Genomic DNA, 24,782 nt, shown 5'->3' with positions numbered 1-24,782 from the left:
AGGGAGCGGAACCAAGGGACAGTGCTCAGAAATGGGTAGAGGGTGTAACCAAGGGAAGGCGGTCAGAGGTAGGTCGGGTGGAACCAAGGGATGGCGCTCAGGGGTGGGTCAGGGGTGGAACCAAGGGATGGGGCTCAGAGGTGGGTAGGGGTGGAACCAAGGGACACCTTCAGAGATGGGAAGGGGATGAAGACGAAGGGTAGCTCGGGGGGGGGGGGGTTCTGCACCTATTCTCTGAGAAAAAAAACTCAGGATATAATCAAAATATTTGTAATTTGAAACTTTCTCTTAGACAATTTAACAAACATTGAATATTGTAAAGCTGGCCAAAAATTACTCGATTTTTGAATGAACGTTTATCCGTTTACACTCACGTTCTCCTCACTCCTCCACCACTCTGTTCAGTACTTCTGGGTATAAAAAAGCATGTGGCTTGTTCACCTTCTTCTTTACCCGGCATCGAATCTCAAGTTTGTATATGTTCCAAGCCACAACTTGGAGCTTCCAGAGCTCTTATTTTTCTTGCTCCTGGAGGCTGAACAGAATGGTGGGGGAGTTCATGAAGGAAAGGTGTGTATGTTCGAACAGAACAGTCTATATACATTTGGTAAATTGTTGCACAATACAAAATATTTATAAATAATATTTGTACTTTGGGTTTAGCAGGAAGTTGAACATCACAAATATGGCCAACATTTTCTATTAAAACATACCATATGGTTTTCAAGAACAGAAATGCCAGGACAGATTTGGCTCCACCAAGCCCAATTGCTTCAACATTTATGCAAAACTTTTACACAATAGGCATGGAGGTTAGATAAAAACTCCTTTTATTTGTATACAGAGAGTCAGTTATTGGCTAGCATAGTGTTGGCAATCCCAGCTCAAGACATCTAAAAATGATGATGATTAAATATTTGGGCTTTGAAAGTGGTTGTGAAGGCTGAAGGTTTTTTTTTTTTACCTTCATGCATTCTATGCATGAAGGTAAAAAACCTTCTGTGTGCAGCCTCTCAATCCCCCTCTCAGCCCTCTCAACGCAGTGAGGTCCCTGAGAGCCTTGCCTCTGCAGGGACTCATGCTCCTTTTTGGCTTTTGACAGCTATGGGAGCCATTAAACAAGGGGGCCCCCAGATCCCGCCCCCCCCACATGTGAATGGATATCGGGTACATCGTACCCCTGGGACCCATTCACCAAAAAAGTGTACAAAAAATAAACACAAAAGCCAGTTTTTGAAAAGTCCTTTATTAAAAAATAGTGTCCCCCAATGTAAATCCATCATCAATCACGTCGCCAGCCGCACCTGAAAAATAGAAAAAAAAAAACACTACTGCCTCTTCAGGCGCCTCCCAGCTAATTAGCCATTTGAGCCATGACAGCTCTTTTATAAGTAAGGAGCGAGGACATTCGGTTACATCCCCTGGTGGCACCGCCCCCTTCTGACATCACGTGACATCAGAAGTTGCGGTGCCAACGGGTGATGTAAACGGGTGTCCTCGCCCCTTTCCTATAAAAGAGCTGTCATGGCTCAAATGGCTTATTAGCTGGGAGGCGTCTGAAGAGGCGGGAGCGTCTTTTTTCTATTATTATGGTGCGGCGGGCAACGTGATTGACAATGGATTTACATTGGGGGACACTATTTATTTTATTTATTTTTTTAATAAAGGACTTGTCAAAAACTGGCTTTTGTGGGGTTTTTTTGCACACTTTTTTGGTGAATGGGTAAGGGGTACGATGTACATGATATCCATTCCCATAGGAGGGGGGGGCAGGATCTGGGGCCCCCCTTGTTAAAGGGGACTCCCAGATTTGAAGAAGCCCCCCACCCGCAGACCCCAACAACTACAGCCCAGGGCTGTCCAAAAGAGGCTCTTGTCCCCATCAACATGGGGACAAGGTGCTTTGCGGGGGACCCCATGTTGAGGGCAAGCGGCCTGGTATGGTTCAAGAGAGGGGGCAACTCGCTTGACACCCCCCCCCCCCCCAGGCTGCTTACTCGGATAAGCGTCTAGTATGGATTTTGTGCATTAAGGTGAGCTGTAAAGGGGGTGGATATGTGCAGAGCGGAGAGATAGAAAAGTCAGTTGGATTTGTGCAGAAAAGAGGGATGGAAAAAGGGGAGGATTTGTGCGAAACGTAGAGCTGCGAAAGTCGGGGAGATTTGTGAAGAGTGGAGAGCTGGAAGGGGGGGGAGATTTGTGTGGAGCATAGAGCTGGGGAAGTGGGGAGGGGAGATTTGTGCAGAGCAGAGAGCTGGGAAAGTCTGTTTTTTTTTTGCAGAGTGAAGAGCTGGAAAAGGGGTTGGACATGTACAAAGAGGAGAGCTGGGTGGGGGGTGGTGGACAACTGTAAAACTGTGTGGGGAAATTTGAGCACAGAGGAGAACTGGGGGGGGGGGGGTGGAGGCATTGTAGAGAATTTATGCATAGAGGCAAGCTGGGAAAGTGAGTGGGGGGGGGGGCTTTGTGCAGTGCATAGAGCTGGGCAAGTGGGGAGGGGGGGAGGGTTTATGCAGAAAGGAGAGCTGGGGGGAAATTTAGGAGAAAGAACAGCTGGGGGTGGTAATTTGTGCAGAGAGGAGAATTGGGAGGGGGGAGCTTTGTGCAGAGGTGAGCGGTGCAGAGGGAACAAGGCAGGGGGTGCATAGATGTAACTGGGGGGGGGGGTGGCAAAAGTGAGAGCTGTGGATTGGGGTGAGCTTTTTGTGGTTAGAGGGATGCAGAGGTGAGATGTTGAGGGGGGGGGGCTATGGTGAATTGTGGATAGGGGTGCAGAGTAGAGCTGTGACAGGGGAAAAAAACAAGTGTACTGTGGATGGGGGACACAGAGGTAAGCAAAGAGATAAGCAGAGGTGATGATTTGTTACTTTTCTGGGGGACTGTAAAGCATACAGAGTTAGTGACCAAGAGTATGTAACAGCGTGCAGGGTCCAGTGGTGATAATTTTGTAACACCTTGTAGATTACATATTCAGAACCTCTATACATATTAAAGGCCCCTGGCTGGATGGTACTGCTTAATGCTGTGCTCTGCTCTAGGGATGATCAAACTTTTGAAAAGTTTGGATCGACCAGAACACCCGAATTTCCCGAAAGTTCGGTTCGGATTCCCGAACCCCATTGAAATCAATGGGACCCGAACTTCGGGAATCAAAAACACCATTTTGAATCCCAAAAACCTAATAAATGCCCCTAAAAAGTGCCTAGTGTTCTGGGTCATGCCCCAGGGACTATGAATCAGGCAAAAAAAAGTTCTTAAAATTTTTCGTTTTTGATAGAGAGCAAATTATTGAAAAAAAAAAAATGGATTTTTGTAAGATCTTACCGTAAAATCCTTTTCTCTTAAGCTCATTGACAGACGTAGTCTTCTTGATTCTCAAGAGCTGGGTTATGTTGTCTCCGCAGGAGTAGGACTAGGCAGAAAGACAAAACGTTCTGGCTCCACCTTAGGGGCAGTCCCTGAGGGTATATCCTCCCTCTCTCTGCTACAGGGAATCAGTTCTGTTTTAAAGCAGTACAGAGAATTTAACCCAACCCAACTCAATGATAGAGGGGCGGGTACTACGTCTGTCAATGAGCTTAAGAGAAAAGGATTTTACGGTAAGATCTTACAAAAATCCATTTTTCTCTATCGCTCATTGACAGACGTAGTCTTCTTGATTCTCAAGAGCTGGGACATCCAGAAGCAGTGCCACAAATGAGGGGTGGGATTGACAAAATCAAATCCAATCTAGAAGGCCCAACCGGTGCCAAACTAGAAGTTTTAAAGGCTCATTATAAACAAAGAATGAGACTAAAGAAAAATTTTCCAACGGAAAAAACCCTCGAGGTAGACCACTGGTCTCCTCAAATTGCGGCCTGCAAAACCTTGCGGCCAAACGAGGCATCAGACGATGCCATTACATCAACTTTATAATGTTTAGTAAAGGTATGCACCGACGACCAGGTAGCCGCCTTGCACACCTGGACCACTGACGCCTGATGGCGAAAGGCCCATGACGCACTAAGTGCCCGAGTGGAGTGCGCCTTAACAGGGAACGGGGGCTCCCGACCCTTAATAGAATAAGCCTGTACTACCGTCTGTCTGATCCATCTGGAAATGGTCGCGGCAGATGCAGGCAACCCCTTTTTGGGTCCATCTGGGATCACAAAAAGTGAATCCGTCTTGCGAAACGAGTCTGTCGTTTTCAAGTATACCCTGATCGCCCGGACCACATCCAAGGAGTGTAAAGCAAACTCCCGAGGATGACTGGGCTTAGGACACAGGGAAGGTAATACAATTTCTTCATTCAGATGAAATTCTGAAACCACTTTTGGTAGGAAGGATGGATTCGGACGAAGAACCACCTTATCTCTATGAACCACCAGATATGGGGAACGACAAGATAATGCGGCCAGTTCTGACACCCTGCGTGCAGAAGTAATAGCCACCAAGAAGGCCACCTTCTGGGACAACGTAGGTAGAGGAATCTCCCTAATATCTTCAAAGGGAGGTTTCTGAAGAACCGACAACACTAAATTAAGATCCCAGGGGGGTAATGGCGCGTGCACTGGCGGAGCCAGATGTCGCACCCCCTGGATGAAATTCCGCACCAAGGAATGAGTAGCCAAAGGCTTCTGAAAGAAGATGGCTAATGCTGAGACCTGACCCTTGATAGTACTCAAGGCCAGTTTCTGCTCAACCCCTTGTTGCAGAAAAGCCAATATTCGACTAATCGAATAAGACCGAGGACGGAACCCCAAAGGTTCACACCATGCAATGTAGGACTTCCATGTGCGATGATAAATCTTTCTGGAAGTCGCTTTCCTTGCTTCAACTAGAGTAGGAATAACTGAAGCTGACAAACCTTTGTCCTTCAGCACCTGGGTCTCAATAGCCAGGCCGTTAAAGCCAGCGATCGTAAAGCAGGATGGAAGATCGGTCCCTGAGACAGTAGATCCTCCCTGAGAGGAAGTCTCCACGGGACGTCCGCCACCAGTCTGACCATGTCGGCGTACCAAGCTCGACGAGGCCAGTCCGGAGCTACCAGGATTACTGGAATTCCTTCCTCCTCTATCCTGCGAAGAAGTCTTGGCAGTAACGCGAGAGGAGGGAAGGCATATATTAGCTGGTATAGCCCCCACGGGGCGATCAGTGCGTCTGCGGTTTCTGCTAGAGGATCGCGGGAGCGAGCCACGAATCTCTGAACTTTCCTGTTGAATCGTGATGCCAACAGATCCACATCCGGGGTGCCCCACCGTAGGCACAACTGGTGGAAAACGTCTGGATGGAGGGACCATTCCCCCTGATCCAGGGTCTGACGGCTGAGATAATCTGCCTGCCAATTCTCCACCCCCGGAATGAACACCGCAGAGATTGCTGGAACAAATCGTTCCGCCCAGCGAAGAATGCAAGCCACTTCTTTGGCCGCTCTGACACTCTTGGTGCCCCCCTGGTGATTGACATAAGCCACGGCCGTGGCATTGTCCGACTGGATCCGAACCGGGCTGCCCTGGAGCTGCTCGGTCCAGTGAATCAGACAAAGTCTGATCGCTCTCAGTTCCAATACATTTATCGGTAACCTGGATTCTTCCGGGGACCAAAGTCCCTGGACAGATAACTGACCGAGAATTCCTCCCCATCCGGATAGACTGGCATCCGTGGTCACTATCGTCCAATATATTGGCAGAAATGACTTTCCCTGGCTGAGCATCGGAGACCGAAGCCACCAGACCAGAGACTCTCTGGTCTGTTTGCTCAATCGGATCTGATTGTCCAGGGATTCCGGATTCCGATTCCATCTGAGAAGAATCTCTTGCTGAAGAATTCGGGTATGGGACTGGGCAAATGGGACTGCTTCGAACGAAGCCACCATCAACCCCAGAACCCTCATGCAAGTCCGAAGGGAAGACCAGCTGTTGGACAGTAACAACTGGACTGCTGATTGAATCTTTCGGAGTTTCCCTACCGGAAGAAAAACTCTTGTCCTGACTGTGTCTAGAATTAGACCCAGATATTCGAGCCTCTGGGTGGGAACCAGAAATGACTTTTGCTGGTTCACCAGCCACCCGAATTCCTGTAAAGAAATCACAGTAATTTCTATGTTTTGTAGCAAGGTCTGAGGAGATTCTGCATGAAGCAGAAGATCGTTTAGGTAACCAAGGATCGATATGCCTCTTTGGCGCAGAAGTGCCAACATTGGGGCCAACACCTTTGTGAAGACCCGCGGAGCCGTGGCGAGACCGAAAGGTAACGCCACAAACTGATAGTGGTTCTCTTCTACGGAAAAGCGTAGAAACCGCTGATGTCCTGCGAAAATGGGAATGTGAAGATAGGCGTCCTTGATGTCTATGGACGCTAGGACATCCCCTGGATGCAGGAAGGCTGCTACTGTGCGAATGGACTCCATTCTGAATCTTCTTATGTTGACATAAGAATTGAGTGCTCTTAAGTCCAGAATTGGACGCACTTTGCCCTCTTTCCTGGGTATTGTAAATAGGTTTGAATAAAACCCTTGAAACCGTTCTGTCCAAGGAACGTGGACTACCACTCCTTGTTGTAGTAAATCTGTGACTGCTCTCCGCAGATCTTCTAAACGATCTGAGGATAGTCGGATATTGGAAGGGAAGAATCGCGCCGGTGGGAGAGATCGAAACTCGATCTTGTACCCTGACCTTATGACTTCGCAAACCCATTTGTCCGGGATTCTGGAAAGCCATGGATCCGGGAACCGGCGAAGACGTCCCCCCACCCCAGTTATGGGTGGGGGCGCACCTTCAGGCTTTGGATGGTTTATCTTCAGGTCTGGAGGGGGCGGGCTTTTGCTTGCCCGACCAACGACCCCTGACGCCTCCTGCAGGAGCTTTGGAGGACTTAGTTTTTTCACCCGCGGGACGAAAAAACCTCTTGTGAGCAGAAAAAGAAGGCCCTCGTCTTTGACGAGTTCCTCTACCTTTAAAATTTTGCAGTAAAAAGGTGCTCTTTCCACCCGTGAGATCTTTAATGATCTCATCTAAGTTGGCTCCAAATAGACGCTCTCCTGAAAAGGGGATATTAGCCAATGCTTTTTTGGAACCTTGGTCGGCTAACCAACCTTTTAGCCACAGTGTACGCCTAAGAACCACTGCTGAGACTGATGCTCGCGCCAATAATGGAGTGGCGTCTAACGCTGCATCACACACAAACTGTAACCCCTGTATCATTTGTTCCAACAAATCTGATACCGCCTGAGGGACCTCTTCTAAGTCCCGGCTTGGTTCATTCAGTTACAGCCTGCGAAACCAGACCAATAGCTATTATAGGTCTGAAAGCTGATCCAATCAAGGAAAACATGGTGCGAGACCTAGCTTCTATCTTGCGATCAACTGGATCTTTAAAAGACGGAGCGTCTTCTAAAGGAATAACCGTGGCTTTATTCAATCTAGCAATTGGTGAATCCACCACAGGTGGTTCTGTCCATTTCTTAATAAGGGTTTCCTCAAACGGATAACGCCTGTCAATGCGTTTAGAAATAGTAAAAGTGCGTTTTGGCAGACGCCATTCTTCTTCGATTGGATTGCCAAAACATTTGGGCAATGGAAAAACCTTCGCCACTTTGATGCGTTTTTTAGTCCCAAAAGGGATTTCAGTTTCAGCTATTTCCGATGGAATACCCTGTAACCTTAAGGTCTCTTGAACAGATACAATGAGTGCGTTTACCAACGCTTCCTCTCGGGCTATGGCGGATGCCGAAACATCCTCCTCACTGTCTGAAGAGACAGGACCCGAGACACCAATCCCAGATGAAGTACCTGCAACTGCAGAAATGGACTCAGAGTCTGAATCCGAGGTTTCAGATAATATGGGGTTAGGCGGGGGTCGCTTTCTTGCGCCCTGTCCCTGACAAGCCACTTCCACCCGGGACACAAAAGTTTCCATAATAGCTGACAATGATTCAATTGTCAATGGGGTGCTGGAGGATCCCGCAGACCCCTCGAGGGGATCCGGAGGAGATACATGAGTGGCAGGGTCCATGTTAATTCAGGACACTTTTGCCAGCAAAACAAAAAAACTTTTTCTTTTTTTTTTTTTTTTTGTGTCTCCCCCCCTAGCGCAATAGCGCCCCTCAGAGTACCTGTTTCTCGATCCCACAGAGAGAGAGAGGGACCCCCAAGGCTCACCAACCGATGCAGTGCAGTTTCCAACCAACTGCAGTCAGCGTCTGTCTTACACAGACTGGAAGGAGCTGTTTGCTTTTTCCCGGGTAGAAGGACGTGGCTCCGCCCCCTGTGTACGCCTTCCGGCGTTCCCAGCTCTCCACGAGGTAGCTGGGCTCACAAAACATGGCCGCCCCCATAGAAGAGACATAAGACACCAAAAACATGGCGGCCGGCGTGACCTGAGGACATACATGCATTCGGTCTACAGCAAAATGGCGGCGGACCGCCGAAATCATTTTCCCAGCACATCCACCTGCATCTCTGCTAAGAGGTGATATATGGATCTACAGGAGATACACTACACATAAGGTAGGATTATACCTCCTATGTCTGCTGTAATGTTACAGTCTGCTGGGTAGAGTGTTAGCTCTTAAACCAAGTCCACTTCCCACAAACACATGCTGTATTACAAGGGGGACTTGTAAGTATCAGATATATACTGACCATATATGGAGGGGCCCATAATACATACTGCCTCATAACGAGGAAAAAAGGGAACGTTTACTCACCATACCGAACCGACAGGCACCCTCTCTTCACAATACCCTCTCCACCGGGGTGGGGGTTTGTGGACCACTCCGGACGCCTCGACTCGCTGGTACCTGGCGTCCAAGCGAGACTTTTAACTCGCAAGGTCAGTCCCTCCACTGGGACTCCGTCGCGGCCGACCCAGCGCGGAGCTCTGGTCTGCACGCGCTCGTAGGCAGAAACCGGGGTGACCACTGGATCTCAACATCCAGCCCGTCGCCCGGCCCCGCATACTTACTTGAATATGTCGCGGCCGACCAAGCGCAATGCCATGGTCTGCGCGCGCTCGTAGGCCGGCTGGGGTGACCACAAGTGTCGCCCAGTCCGGCATTTTTGCTTGAAGATCTCACAGGAAAAAACACTGGAGAAAAAACTACCTAAAAAATGTCTTTTTCTTAAAGAAAAAAAGTCTTGCCAGGACCAAAAGATCCCAGCAAGGAACTTAGGTCCTTACTCCTGACTAGACAGAAAAAAACTGATTCCCTGTAGCAGAGAGAGGGAGGATATACCCTCAGGGACTGCCCCTAAGGTGGAGCCAGAACGTTTTGTCTTTCTGCCTAGTCCTACTCCTGCGGAGACAACATAACCCAGCTCTTGAGAATCAAGAAGACTACGTCTGTCAATGAGCGATAGAGAAATGAGATTTGGATTTAGTGTCTGGGGGGTCTAAAAAGTGTACCTGTGAAGTTTCAGCTCTGTAGCATGTCCAGAACCAGAATTATAGCATGCCAAACCTTCAAAAATATATTTTTTGCTTAACCGCGCCTTTCTTTTGCTCCTCATAAAGCAGATGTGTGTGACGCCTTTTGCAGTGGACTTAACGCTTACAACAAGAACAGGCGTTAACTTGTCACTGAGGCTTTAAGTCCACTGCAAAAGGCTTTGCTACTCTGCATCACACACATCTGCTTTATTTAGCAACAACTTTGGGTCACATAGCAGTGTGCGTCTTGCAGGTGATTTCCACATTGCATAGTTGATAAAGCCTCAGTGACAACTATAAATAAATTAACCACTTAAGCCCCGGAAGATTTTACCCCCTTCCTGACCAGGGGGTATTTTGCGATTCGGCACTACGTGAATTTAATGGACAATTGCGCGGTCGTGCGACACTGTACCTAAACGAATTTGGCGTCCTTTTTTTCCCACAAACAGAGCTTTCTTTTGGTGGTATTTGATCACCTGTGCGATTTTTTGATCACGCGCTATAAACAAAAAAAGAGCGTCAATTTTGCAAAAATAGCAATATTTTTCACATTTTTTTTATATGAAATTCCCCCCAAAAAAAAATGTAAAAATCAAAATTTTTTAACATTTTCGGCCAATTTTTTTTTATGCTACCTATGTTTGGTAAAAAAAAAAAAAAAAAAAAAAAAAAAAAAAAAAAAAAAAAAAATCGCAAAAAGCATATTTTGATTGGTTTGCGCAAAAGTTATAGCGTTTACTAACAAAGGGAAAGATTTTTGTCATTTTTGTTGTTTTTTTTTTAACGCGTAATGGCGGCGATCTGCAATTTTTTTTGCGGTACTGCGACATTGGGGCGGACAGATCGGACCCTTGACTGACATTTGTGACACTTTTGGGGGTCCCAGTGACATTTCTACAGTAATCAGTGCTATACATATGCACTGTTACTGTAAAAATACACTGGTAGTGAAGGGGTTAACTTTATTTGGGAGGGAGGGGCTGTGTGTGTCCCTAAGGGCGTGCTTTCTACTGTGATTGGCTGTGGCTTCAGCTGTAAGGACACTGATCAACGGATCTACATACTAGATCCTTGTGATCAGTGTCTTTACAGCGAGGAGAATGACAGGTGGCTTGTTTACACAAGCTGGCTGACATTCTCCGTCTCCCCCGCCGATCGCCGAGTGACCAGCGGACATCGGGTCCGCTGGTCACACGCGCGGGGGGGGGGGGGGGGGGTCCGTGACCACGCGGGAGCGCGCCTCCGGCGGCGCGCGCTCGCTCCCTAGACCCTCACAAGCAAGCGACGTAGACCTACGTTAGTTTGCCTGTGAGGAGCTGACCGCCGACGTAGATAGTCGTGCGGCGGTCGGCAAGTGGTTAAAATTCATCACAAAAAAAAACAGATTATTTTTCTTAGAATTTCAGTAGCGCAAGGATGGTGTTACCCCCCTTTCATAAAGTGCAAATAAATAAAGTGCATAAATTGCATAAATAATCCAAAACATCCAACTAAGCAAGAACAGAGTCCTTCAAAAGTCTTTGTTTATGTAGTGCCAGAGCAATACACAGTGCCTTTAATGCAGGGTCATTGGTGTCAGTTATAGGAACCACCGAACAATGTCACCACCACCAGCTCTGGCACTACAAAAACAAAGACTTTTGAAGGACTCTGTTCTTGCTTAGTTGAAGGTTTTGGATTATTTATGCAATTTATGCACTTTATTTATTTGCACTTTATGAAAGGAGGGTAACACCATCCCTGCGCTACTGAAATTCTAAGAAAAATAATCATTTTTTTTGTGATGAATTTTAAATTTATGTATAGTTGTCACTGAGACTTTAGCAACTGTGCGATGTGAAAGTCACCTGCAAGACGCACACTGCTATGCGACCCAAAGTTGTCGCTAAATACAGCAGATGTGTGTATCGCTGAAATGTATTTTGCACAATAGCTGAATAGCAAGCACGTATACCTGCTGTAGATATATCAGCAGTGCAATGTGCTCACTAGATGAAACCCTGACACTTTGCATGTGTGCGCTATTCTTTTTTAATATACATGTCGCTTGGTTCATAGCTGCACCGGCTTTAGATATACATGTTCAGGGTTTGCTCCCCAATTTTTTGCTTACTTAAAACTATCCCTACAAAGACTAGATTATTGAATCTAACTATAGTGGTATATAGTACCCTAACTACACTGCATATCTCTTTCCTCACACTTAAAGAACAGCTCCATACAGCAGAAGATAATTTCTAACTGACACTGTCCCTTTAATTTTTTTTTTTTTTCTAACTCAAACAGCACAATCGCTGCATTTCTAACTACACTGACAATCTTTCTGTAAGCTGACTGCTCTTCTGCTGATATGGAGCTTTACAAGAAATCGGCTATGCAGCAAACGTTGTTTAACACAGCTGGAGAAACACAAATGCTTCCAGTCTCTTCAGAAGTCTCTGTATTACAGTGCTAGGAGGTTAGGCGGGGCTATGTTATAGACTGGGGGGTGTATTCACTCCTGATTGGCCTCTGGTCCCCGTAGTCACTCCAGTCACCTTCCTAGCAGACTCCTGCCCCCTCATTGGCTTTTACTGAAGTTTCTGGGCCAATCACAGGCTTTTAAAGCCCACTCCTGTCCCATTGCATTTTGGGCGGTTCTGGTGACCGAATTCCGAACTTTTACCGCAAAATGTTAGGAATTCGGCCGAATTTCGAACACCCAATGTTCGGGTCGAACCGATGGTCTACCCGAACCGTTCGATCATCCCTACTCTGCACAATGTGTTTTGCCTTACATACTCCTGAGCCCTGCACTCTGTATGCTGGACTGCATATTAAATATGCTTTACAACTGCTCTCTGTGTGCTGGGCTCTATGTTACATATTCCTGACCCATGCAATCTGTACACAGGGCTATATGCTCCATATTTCTGAACAAAAGGGATGCTTCACATTGAATGTAAGTACTATCCTGTTTGCTGTTTTTTTTTTTTTTTCTCTGCACCTTTTGTAATATGCACTGCTCATAACTGCACAATACACAGTCCTGAGCCCTGTGTGTTATAAAGTCCTGAGTCCTGTATTTTGTTACATATTCCTGAACCACACGCCTTTTGTGATACACAGTTCTAAGCCCTAACTTCTTACAATCATTTGGCGCCACTGTACTTCTCTCCTCTAACTAAGGAAGGTGTGTCTGGGGGTGGTGTCTGGGGGGGGTGAGTTCCTGCACCTATTTTCTGAGAAAAAAAGTAAATACACACACCTATTATATATATATATATATATATATATATATATGTATATAGTACAGACCAAAAGTTTGTACACACCTTCTCATTCAAAGAGTTTTATTTATTTTCATGGCTCACACTTCAAGAGGTAGTCACCTGAAATGGTTTTCACTTCACAGGTGTGCCCTGTCAGGTTTAATAAGTGTGATTTCTTGCCTTATAAATGGGGTTGGGACCATCAGTTGTGTTGTGCAGAAGTCAGGTGGATACACAGCTGGTAGTCCTACTGAATAGACTGTTAGAATTTGTATTATGGCAAGAAAAAAGCAGCTAAGTACAGGAAAATGAGTGGCCATTATTACTTTTAGAAATGAAGGTCAGTCAGTCCGAAAAATTGGGAAAACTTTGAAAGTGTCCCCAAGTGCAGTCACAAAAACCATCAAGCACTACAAAGAAACTGGCTCACATGCGGACCGCCCCAGGAAAGGAAGACCAAGAGTCACCTCTGCTGCGGAGGATAAGTTCATCCGTGTCACCAGCCTCAGAAATCGCAGGTTAACAGCAGCTCAGATTAGAGACCAGGTCAATGGCACACGGAGTTCTAGCAGCAGACACATCTCTAGAACAACTGTTAAGAGGAGACTGTGTGAATCGGGCCTTCATGGTAGAATATCTGCTAGGAAACCACTGCTAAAGAAAGGCAACAAGCAGAAGAGACTTGTTTGGGCTAAAGAACACAAGGAATGGACATTAGACCAGTGGAAATCTGTGCTTTGGTCTGATGAGTCCAAATTTGAGATCTTTGGTTCCAACCACCGTGTCTTTGTGCGATGCAGAAAAGGTGAACGGATGGACTCTACATGCCTGGTTCCCACCGTGAAGCATGGAGGAGGAGGTGTGATGGTGTGGGGGTGCTTTGCTGGTGACACTGTTGGGGATTTATTCAAAATTGAAGGCATACTGAACCAGCATGGCTACCACAGCATCTTGAAGCGGCATGCTATTCCATCCGGTTTGCGTTTAGTTGGACCATCATTTATTTTTCAACAGGACAATGACCCCAAACACACCTCCAGGCTGTGTAAGGGCTATTTGATCAAGAAGGAGAGTGATGGGGTGCTGCACCAGATGACCCGGCCTCCACAGTCACCGGACCTGAACCCAATCGAGATGGTTTAGGGTGAGCTGGACCGCAGAGTGAAGGCAAAAGGGCCAACAAGTGCTAAGCATCTCTAGGAATTGCTTCAAGACTGTTGGAAGACCATTTCAGGTGACTACCTCTTGAAGTGTGACTCTACAATTTTCATAGTCATGAAAATAACAAAAACTATTTGAATGAGAAGGTGTGTCCAAACTTTTGTTCTGTACTGTTTATAATATATATATATATATATATATATATATATATATATATATATATATATATATATATATATATATATATATATATATATATATATATATATATATATATATATATATATATATATATATATATATATATATATATATATATATATAGGCCAGTTTTCTGACCAATCAAGCACAGCGATATATATATATATATATATATACACACACACATATACATGTACGCACACATACACATGCATCTCAAAAATTTGAATATCATCAAAAAGTTAATTTATTTCAGTAAATAAATTCAAAATGTGAAACCCATATATTTTATATACATGTGTTACACACAGAGTGATATATTTCTAGTATTTCTTTCTTTTAATTTTGATGATTATGGCTTACAGCTAGAGAAAACCCAAAATTCAGTATTTCAGAAAATTTGAATATTACATAAGACCAATACAAAAAAAAAGAAGGATTTTTAAACACAGAAATGTTGGCTTACTGGAAAGTAAGTCCATGTACAGTATAGTATGCACTCAATACTTGGTCTGGACTCCTTTTGCAGCCTGTGGCACTGCTGATGTGGTATGGAAGCCCAGGTTGCTTTGATATCGGCTTTCAGCTCCTCTGCATTGTTGGGTCTGGTGTCTCTCATCTTCCTCTTGACAATACCCCACAGATTCTCTATGGGATTTAGGTCAGGCGAGTTTGCTGGCCAATCAAGCACAGTGATACATGATCACTAAACCAGGTATTGGTACTTTTATCAGTGTGGGCAGTTGCCAAGTTCTGCTGGAAAATGAAAAAAAGATATCAGCATCTCCATGAAGATGGTTAGCAGATGGAAGCATGAAGTGCTCCAGAATTTTCTGCTAGAGAGCTGCGCTAACTTTGGACTTAAAAAAAAAAAAGTGGACCAACACCAGCAGATGAACTGTCTCCCTAAATCATCACTGACTGTGGAAACATCACACTGGACTTTATGTAACTTGGATTCTGTGCCTCTCCATTCTTCCTACAGACTCGGAGACCTTGATTTCCAAATGAAATGCAACATTTTCCACAGTCAGTGATGATTTGGGGAGCCATGTCATCTGCTGGTGTAGGTCCACTGTTTTTTATCAAGTCCAAAGTCAGCGTGGCCCTCTACCAGGAACTTCTAGAACACTTCACACCACACCAGACCCAACAATGCAGAGGAGCTGAAAGCCACTATCAAAGAAACCTGGGCTTCCATAACACCTCAGCAGTGCCACAGGATAATCGCTTTCATGCCACGCTGCATTGATGCAGACATTTTTGCTCTTTTGTAATATTCAAATTTTCTGAGATGCTGAATTATAGGTTTTCATTAGCTGTAAACCATAATCATCAAAATTAAAAGAAAGAAATACATCACTGTGTGTGCAACGCTTCTATATAAAATATATATTTTTAAATGTAATACAATTACCTTTTTGATGATATTCTAATTTTATGAGATGCACCTGTGTATATATACACACACAATATCCTACATAAATCATAGCCTACACTAAAATGTTTAGAGAGTTTAGAACATCTGTCAGATATGTCTTTACCCCATTAGGGTGACTGTTATCACCAAGTGTTAAAGTGAAAGAAAATCCCAGACAGGAATAGAGGGGAAAATATTCTAATGGTTCTCTGATTGGATGAGGTGAAGAGGAGGGGTGGATGAAGTCATATAATCCCCACCTTGACTAACCAGAGAACGCCTTGCATCTTGCATTCACTGAAAATGAATATAAGGCACTCTCTGAGAAGCAGCGGTGCTGGACGAATGCCCACTGTGGTCACTGTGTAGAGGGAAAGCTGCTGGAGCAGAACTTTGATCATGGCTATCATTGTATTGTAATTGTAAATTGTAGTATGGACTACTACAGTGATTTCATCCTCGGGTGTCCTCTGGGAATCTGATATGGATACTTATATTGAGCCAAGCTGGATCAATGCAAGTCTGAAAGACAATAGAATTCTTGGAGTTCTGCTTTAAGCATTCCTATACATTTCCCTCTGGCAGTTATAGACCTATATAAAGAACATTTTCCTCTGTATTGGTTTCTAGATCAGAATTTGTGCTCTGTGCAATACACTTTTGAATCTTTTTTTTTTTTCAAAATTTGAATCTTATATAATCAAAATAAATTGTGTTACCCATAGAAAATGGCATGGCAGCGTCTTTTTTCCTGAAACTGCCCTTCTCATCCAGGAAGTGACCCGGGTCAAATGTATGAGGGTTCGGAAAGTACTTTGGATCTTTCAAGACAGATGTCAGAAGGGGAAATACGTCAGTTCCCTAATAAGAAAAAACAAATAAGCGATAGTCAATGCAGGCATTTATTTTATTAAAAGCAAAAAAAGGAATTTTCAAAAAGCCTCATTAGCCAACTAGAATTCAAAGTTCATTACAAATTTGATAAAGATTTAATGCTGAGGTTTGACTAAAAGAAACCCTATAGCATTAGTTACTACGCTTACCTGTGATGAAGAATGTCCCACGTTGTGCAGGCAGCTGGATAATGGAGAAATCTTCTGTGCAAGGATACCCCGTCTTTTTCCTGGCTCTGAACTTCTGGCACTGCAATGGTTAACAGCATCAGGCAGAACAGCAGTACAGATGGTACCATGGGGGCATACCCCCTCCTTCCTCCTCCATTGAGAAAAGTTATTTTATTATTGATTCTACTGCTGGTAACAAGATATGTGTGTAGCGCTACTCCCGTAGTAGCCACTTAGAAGATGTTTAGTGTCCCTTTCCCAGTATTTGCTTTGTAGCCAGGCTCATGGTCACAGTTACTCTTTGGTTTAATAACCAGTCCAGGAGTATTCTTTTTAGTAGGTTTTTTTTTTTTTTTTTTTGGGAATTTGGATGGGGGTGGGGTTTTTAGTGGGATACTCCAGAACAAATTGAGGGACACATTCTCTTCTGTAGAACTACAAGCCAAGTCCTTACACATGTTAAGAAATTGAGAAAGTGTAGTAGCAGTAGCTTGAGGAGATCAATCTGTGGACAACCCAAGCAAAGTCTTTTTGCTAAGACTCTGCTAGACTGAGCTCTTCAGGATACTGGACACTTTGTCCCCTGGAACACACAACTGACTCTAGCGCCAGAGGGATGGCAACAGCACAGAGTCTGTAAGATCTCTCCCAACTATCTGTACTCACAAATGTCTTTTTTAGATGATTCACTGCCTCCCTCCAATGCCTTCCAGAAACTTTCTCCCTGTGATACCAGACTAGATTTACAGACGACAGACTACCTCAGTTAGCATCAGCAACTCCCAGCAGAACCTGGCCCCCCAGCTTGCCCAGCTGGGACCACCATGATCAGCAAACACATAAGCAATCAACTCCCCCCCAGGACTGTTCCAGGTCTTAAACTATTTATACAGTTTCCAGCATCTATCTGCAATCTTCCCACAGGGATTGCCTGAGACAGTAAAAATATTCATGCTGCTCATTTGCCTTATTTCACACCTATGTTCCAGGACCATGAAGTAGGTTCTAGAAGGCAGGAGGAGTAATCAAACCTGCAGCCTGTGAAATACAGAACAGACCTAGACAATCACAAACAGCCACACTGATTACAGTGAGCCAAAACAAAATTTGCCTAACAACAAATGCACCTCCACTGGATACAGCGAGCCAGAACAAATGTACCTATATAGGAGGGTTCTGCATGTGAATAGGGGAGAGAATTCTGGGACTGATCTGACCTTCCTCAATCACAGATCACATTCAGGGCCGGTGCTACCACTAGGCGAACTAGGCAGTCGCCTAGGGCGCACTACCACCTAGAGAGCAGCCACGGCTACTAATTTTCCTACTCTCCGCCAGCTTTCTGACACTCCACTTGCTTCTCCACACAGTCCACTGTAAGGCTGCATCCTGCTGTTCACTGCTGTTGTGCACACCTCCACAACATCTACTGGCATATTGTGTATGTTATTTGTTCCTATTGAGGCCGAAACCCCAATAGGAACAAATCACATACAAAATATGCAGTAATGAAAGTGCATGCTGATAAAACAAACAACAGAATCAAAGAGTTTTGCAGGGAAAATTAGATATAGTATTTGGGGTACTCTCTCCACCCCTCTATACCCGGGACCTGCCTAACTACCTACTAATGAATGTCCGCGGAATTGGGATAGGCCACTACCACCTTGTCCATGTAAATTGGTGTCCATAGTTCCACTACCGATATACTTGGTGGAACTTTTTACAGGTGGATGTCCCTTCCACAAGCACCTGATGGTGTTTGGGCACCTGTAAATGGTCCCAGACAGCAGTCTCATAACTCTACTGCCACTGTGCCTCTAAGCTACGAAACAAAGCTTCCAGGACATAGGGGAACTCAAGTCCATAGAGTTCCCTAACGTCCCTGTTTACCTGTCGCTGGAGATACGACAACTGCATGGGATGGCGGCTCTGCCTCTGTCCTGGAGGCAGGTAGGATGGTGGGCATTGGGTGGGGGGGGGGGGTCTCCGGGGCACTGCTGGTCTCCTCCCCTTCCTCTTTCTCGGACTCTATGTAAGGAGGGGGCCAGGTCTCCAAGGGGTTGATAGCACCCCCTCTCAGGCAAAAAAGCAGGATACCAGGTAGTCACATGGAGCCTCCATGACTGGGAGCACCTCAAAGAGGAAGGCCCGGCACTTCCCACAACAGGGCCAGGATGTAAGCGCTGATGTCGGGGCTCTGCACTCAGGACATACAAAGACCAAGGTATTCCCAGTGTGACACACTGCCAGAACTCTTATGGGCATGGCACAAAGTCCAGTGTCCAGAGAAACATCACAGATATCAGGAGATCTAAAGCTACAGGCTGTTTTAATATTTTCTACTGTTTGTAGGGCACAAAATGGTATAGCACCAGCCCTGATCACATTACAGTGGTTTAATCAGTGGAGGAGGAACATCCCCATGAGACCATCTGTATAGCTGTTCACCATTGCAGTGCTAGAAGATCTGAGATAGAAAGAGGACAGGGCATCCCTGCACAGAAGATTTCTCCAGGATCCAGCTGCTTGCACAGTGTGGGGCATATTTTATTACAGGTAAATGGTAGGACAGTTGTTTTTTTTTGTGCTAAACTTTAGCTTTAACTCAGATTGATTCCATCAGGGTTGGGCACATCACTGTGCTGTATACTGCATTGTTATTTCCACAAGTATTAGAAAACATTTCAGTGAAAGTGAACCTGTCATCAGATATGTATTTTCATGGTAAATGTAGCATGCTAAGTAATGTAGTTGTGGGCAGGGCTAGGTGTATGGCACCCAGGGTGAAGAAACAACACACTCCAAGTCCAAGGCAGGGAACGGTATTGTATTTAGTTTACTGTAGTACCAAAAACAACATTTTAACTTGCAGAGCACAGAAGTAACCACTGGCAGCTTTGTCTTACACAGGTGTAATATCTCTGGCAGAGACAGGTTCAGTAACACTTTAGGTAACAGTAAAGAGGGTGTTAGGTGGAGACATATAGGCTGAGGCTGTTCCTTATCATTTGTTCACGATAGCCTCTGAACTTACCCCTGTTTCACTTACCTGAAGAAATACTTACCTTGAAAATGTCTTGTCCAGCGCTGCCATCTCAGGTGTGGGCAGCTGAAGCCGGAGTGTTCCTTTTCGTGTTCTCTTTGGTCACGTCGGAGTCCCAGAATGCCCTGCTCGTCACTTTCGGGGCAGGCACGTCATCCCTGAACAGCTTCTGGGCATGCCCAGAAGCTGTTCAGCAGGAAATTACGCGCCTGCACCGGAAGTGACGAGTGACTCCGGTGCAGGCACATTGACTCCTGGGATCGATGACGCTCATCTCCCAGGAGTCAATGCAAGGAGGAAGTGATGTCGTGTGCCGTGTCCGCAGAGGGAGGAAGAGAAAGGAAGGCAAGTATATTTTCATTAAAAACAAGGTAAGTGAAACAAAAAAAAAAAATGTAATTATCCAATTCTATTTCAGGTTTTTTTAACCACTTAAGCCCCGGAGGATTTGGCTGCTAAACGACCAGAGGGTATTTTGCGATTCGGCACTGCGTGACTTTAACGGACAATTGCGCGGTCGTGCGATGCTGTACCTAAACGAATTTGGCGTCCTTTTTTTCCCACAAACAGAGCTTTCTTTTGGCAGTATTTGATCACCTGTGCGATTTTTTGATCACGCGCTATAAACAAAAAAAGAGCGTAAATTTTGCAAAAATAGCAATATTTTTCCCTTTTTTTTATATGAAATTCCCCCAAAAAAAATGTAAAAATCAAAATTTTTTAATATTTTCGGCCAATTTGTTTTCTGCTACATATGTTTGGTAAAAAAATCGCAAAAAGCGTATTTTGATTGGTTTGCGCAAAAGTTATTGCGTTTACTAACAAAGGGAAAGATTTTTGTCATTTTTGTTGTTTTTTTTTTTAACGCGTAATGGCGGCGATCTGCGATTTTTTTTGCGGTACTGCGACATTGCGGCGGACAGATCGGACCCTTGACTGACATTTGTGACACTTTTGGGGTTACCAGTGACATTTCTACAGTAATCAGTGCTATATATATGCACTGTTACTGTAAAAATACACTGGTAGTGAGGGGGTTAACTTTATTTGAGAGGGAGGGGCTGTGTGTGTCCCTAGGGGCGTGATTCTAACTGTGATTGGCTGTGGCTTCAACTGTATGCAGAGTGATCAATGGATCTACATAGTAGATCCATGTGATCATCTCTCATACAGAGAGGAGAATGACAGGCAGCTTGTTTACACAAGCTGCCTGACTTTCTCCCTCTCCCCCGCCGATCGCAGAGAGGCCGGCGGCGATCGGGTCCGCCGGTCACACGCGCGGGGGGGTCCGTGACCACGCGGGAGCGGGAGCGCGCCTCCGGCGGCGCGCGCTCGCTCCCTAAACCCTCACAGGCGAGCGACGTAGACCTACGTCACTTTGCCTGTGAGGGGCTGACCGCCGCCGTAGATAGTCGTGCGGCGGTCGGCAAGTGGTTAAAGCAAGCGGTCGGTGGAAAGAAGGTTTTTAGGGTGGAACTCCGCTTTAAAGGTAATAAAATGTATAGTCTTTACAACCACTTTAAATGTAATCAGAGGTAACATTACAAATTGGCTGCAGTTCTATAATACAGATCTTGGGTAAATCTAGCTGGCAGGTAAGTAAAGCACAAGTAGTGGGCACAGAACAATGTTAGTGATGATGAGAGCTTTAATAAAGTAGAAAAACAATATGCTGATTTAGTAGAGATGTGAAAGATTTCTTTTTTTTCATCAGGACAGTCCCAGATGACCAGCAGAGCCCCATTTGGCTTCAGTTATTGTCTTCAGGTATTAGGACTGGTAGACTGTGAAATCAGAAGTTGGTACTGGCATGCTCAGAGGCTGTAGGAGAATCACCCAGGGACACACATGGAAAGAGTGTGGGTGGTTATGGCTACACATTTCATAGAAGATCACCCCTTTCTCATGCCACAGAGACAGGAGCTTGAGAAAGGGGTGGTCTGTCTAGAAATGCGTGGCCATACCCACCTACACTCTTTTAAATGTGGTTCTCCTACAGCCTGTGAGTGTTTAAGTACTAATTTTGGATTTCACAGACAACAAGTCCTGATACTTAGAGCAAGATAGTGCTCTAATGTGAGCGGAAATTTACACTTTTTTAAAGCTCTCATCATCTCCAGCAGTCAGTCAGACATCTCCTGCAGTCACCAGTCTTCTCCATGTGTGTTTTCTTCCCTCCCATTCCCTTGAGTCTCTCTCTACCATGCAAAGCTCATTCAGTACACATATTGGTTCACCCAAATTGAACAACCCAGAATAGAAGACATTCCACAGCCGAGCATTGTTTATGGTCTTCCCCAAAAAGGCCACCACATCTCAACATTGCACCCTGCCCATGGCACAAGGTATTAAGCTTCCAAAGAGGGAAAGAAATGTTGTAACCACTAGCACACCTGGCTAAACAGGCATAGATTGCCTACTTCTGCTTCTGATTACGTTATTGATGTAATGGGAGTAGGATTTAGTAACAGGTAGAGTTGTTCCTCAATGATTGTGCAATTGAAAACGTTGGACAAGGTTCAAAATGTCTGTTGTTTTATCATCCAAAATTGGCTTGATATAGATTCACCTTAAATACCATTTAGCTTCATTGGCCACTCTGTGTGAATACTTATGGGAACACTAGAAGCTCCTCTAAAGCAGGGACGATTAACAATTGGTTTAATGTACTACAATGTAATACACAATAAAGCATTTTTTTTCCCATTTCTATACTGTGTTTTGTTTGGAAGTGCCCTAACATTTCTATGAGATGGATTGCCAGGATCACAGAAAGGAGGAGAGAATATTGAAAAGGTCAGGAATAATTCTGCTCACCTTTGGGATGGTGTAACCTCTAAAGACGGTGGTTTGAGCTGTTGCATGGGGAAGTCCTAAGGGCACAATGTCTGAAATTCTCTGTATCTCATGGATGACAGCGTCCATATATGGCATCTTGCTCCGATCTTCCATAGAGGGATAGCGGTTCTGACCAATCACACGATCAACTTCTTTCTGGGCCTTTACTGAGAATACACATTCATAGTTATATGGGAATAAAAAAAATACAATTATACTAATAACACATATTAGGGGAACAAAACTGATAAAGAAATGTAGCTTTAGGGCACTAGTGACTATACCTGAGGAGGAGGCTCTCACTGGTCTTCAACTATTGCTGTTTATGCATAATGAAAGCATTTACAGTTTGGATTTTTGAATATGGTATGCTGGGGATATTGTTTTTTTTGGATTCATACAATGAATACACAGAGAAGAAAAAAAAAAAACATTAGGTAGTGTGTGGAAAGGCTGGAGATTTTTTATTGTAACCTGTGGATTTATATGCCATGAACCCTTCTGGCTTTAAATATATCAAACTTCGGGGAAACAAGCACATCAAGCACTGTTTATGCTCCATATGCCTGGGTAGAGGACAGGGGATAAAAGATCCTTGTAGTCTCTATAAAGAGTATCTATCACCTATCCAATTCAATCATATGAAAGTTAATATAAAAAAAAAAAAAAAGAGTTAAAAAATAATACATTATTTGTAAAATAGGAATACAGGATGAAGAACTGGAGGTGCATTGCAAGGGTTACGTAATAATAGAGGTAAAAGGCATCTCAGGGTTTGGCTTCCATTTTCCTCTCAGCCCAGAAGTGTGCACCTCCTTTATCCAGAAACATACACAATGTGCACAGGGCCTTCAGAGGCTGGAGGACAGTTTGGCCTCTGCAGGCTGCACTGAGGAGTAGGTGAGGTCTTCAGAGGGAGGAGAAAGTGAGCAGAAACCCCAGATCAGCTGCTCCTCTCTACATGTCCCATTAAAGGTCACATGTGAAGACATCAATGGGATATTTAGTGGCAGTTGCTAGCCAGCAGGATGGTGCAGTTTCTGCATATATATTGGCATTCCAATGCAAAAGTACAGGAGATGCCAACTAACACACACTGCAGAACGCCACAATGTAAAAGCCTTGCATTGTGGTGAGTTGCATGTGAAAAGGGTGCAGATCTTTTTTTTCTATTGTCACGCATTGGCAGCCCATTCTTCGTGAAATGGCTACCTTTAACCACTTTAGAACCGCTCACAGTAATACTACTGCGGCAGAGTGGCTCGTTATCGTCTGACGACGTAGTATTAACGTCGTCAGACACTCCCCCTTCTGGGCGGCGCTTGCGCGCCGCCGGAGGCTCGCTCCCGCTGTTTTCATTCACAGCGGGAGTCGGGCCAGGGGAGGAGCAGCGGTGCGATGCATACTAGCTCATTATGCCTTAGTCTTACAGGGTTTATTTTTTTGGGGGGGGTTTACAACCTCTTTAATAAAACAAAAAAAAAAAAAGTTTAAAGACTGTTATCGGTCTCTGGATGCACGCTGAAAAATGCTACTTGCCTTGCTGTGTAGCAATGGGGGAACTCAATTATTTGCCACCCCTATGGGGATAGTGCTACAAGAGCGCTCCCTAAAATGGAAGGCAGCATGTGCTTTCCATATTTTAAAATGTATTACATAGTAGATATATTACATGTTTGATATCTTAGCAAATATGTTATAAAGCAGTTTAGAGTTCAAAACATTTTTTGATAAAAGAATCATCATGCAAGACATTGAAGGACAAAAACTTTCAAACAACATTTTTCAAATATGTCCTGACCCTTGCTCCTTCTCCCAATTTGCTTATGTAACCCAACCTCACTCTCCTCCACTGTAAACGTACACAGTTCTAGCATTGTCTACCTGTGGCCCGTGTGTCTTCCACTTCCCGTTCCCTGTACATGTGCAGTAAAACTTCTATTGGTCAAGGAAATGTATTCTGTTTCCTGGCCCCATAGTATTCTAGGAGGTTGTACTGCACATACATAGGAAGCAGGACCCAGACCTAGCATTAAGTAACATTGCCACTAATCTCCTATAACCTCCAGTGATCCCCACACATGCCAGCAATCAGTTCCCGGCACAGTCCCAATGCTAAGATATTATTTGCAGCTCTCTTTACTAGAGCGTGTGGCTCCACAAATAAGTTATTAGTAAGGGAATATTTCCTTTGCTTGGAGCCGATTGTTCTTCTATAACATTATGTTGCTATTATGCATACACGGTAGCATCTACATATTAAACGCTTGCTGACCACCCGCCAGCAGGGAAGCTGATTCACAGGGCTGGTGGCTGCGATTGTTGCTGGGCACCTGCGATCGCTCACCGTGGAGAGAGAAGGGCGGTCTGCTGTTGTAAACGCAGCAGAC

At 44.8% G+C, this 24,782-nt stretch overlaps 1 protein-coding gene across 1 annotated transcript in view; it reads right to left on the bottom strand.

The window, feature by feature from the left end:
- The window catches only part of LOC309559464 (cytochrome P450 2C8-like), a 95,686-nt gene that overhangs the window by 1,690 nt on the left and 69,214 nt on the right, over positions 1–24,782 (bottom strand). The window contains exons 8-9 of the mRNA XM_082262736.1: positions 22,372–22,559; positions 16,164–16,305 (exon numbers count right to left, since the gene is read on the bottom strand). Coding sequence (XP_082118862.1) covers positions 16,164–16,305; positions 22,372–22,559 — 330 coding nt within the window. The remainder of the gene's footprint in view (positions 1–16,163; positions 16,306–22,371; positions 22,560–24,782) is intronic.

This window comes from Pelophylax lessonae, assembly GCF_965119305.1.
Source record: "Pelophylax lessonae genome assembly, chromosome: 7".
Taxonomy (NCBI): domain Eukaryota; kingdom Metazoa; phylum Chordata; class Amphibia; order Anura; family Ranidae; genus Pelophylax; species Pelophylax lessonae.
This window is presented reverse-complemented; position numbering and strand designations above follow the sequence as displayed.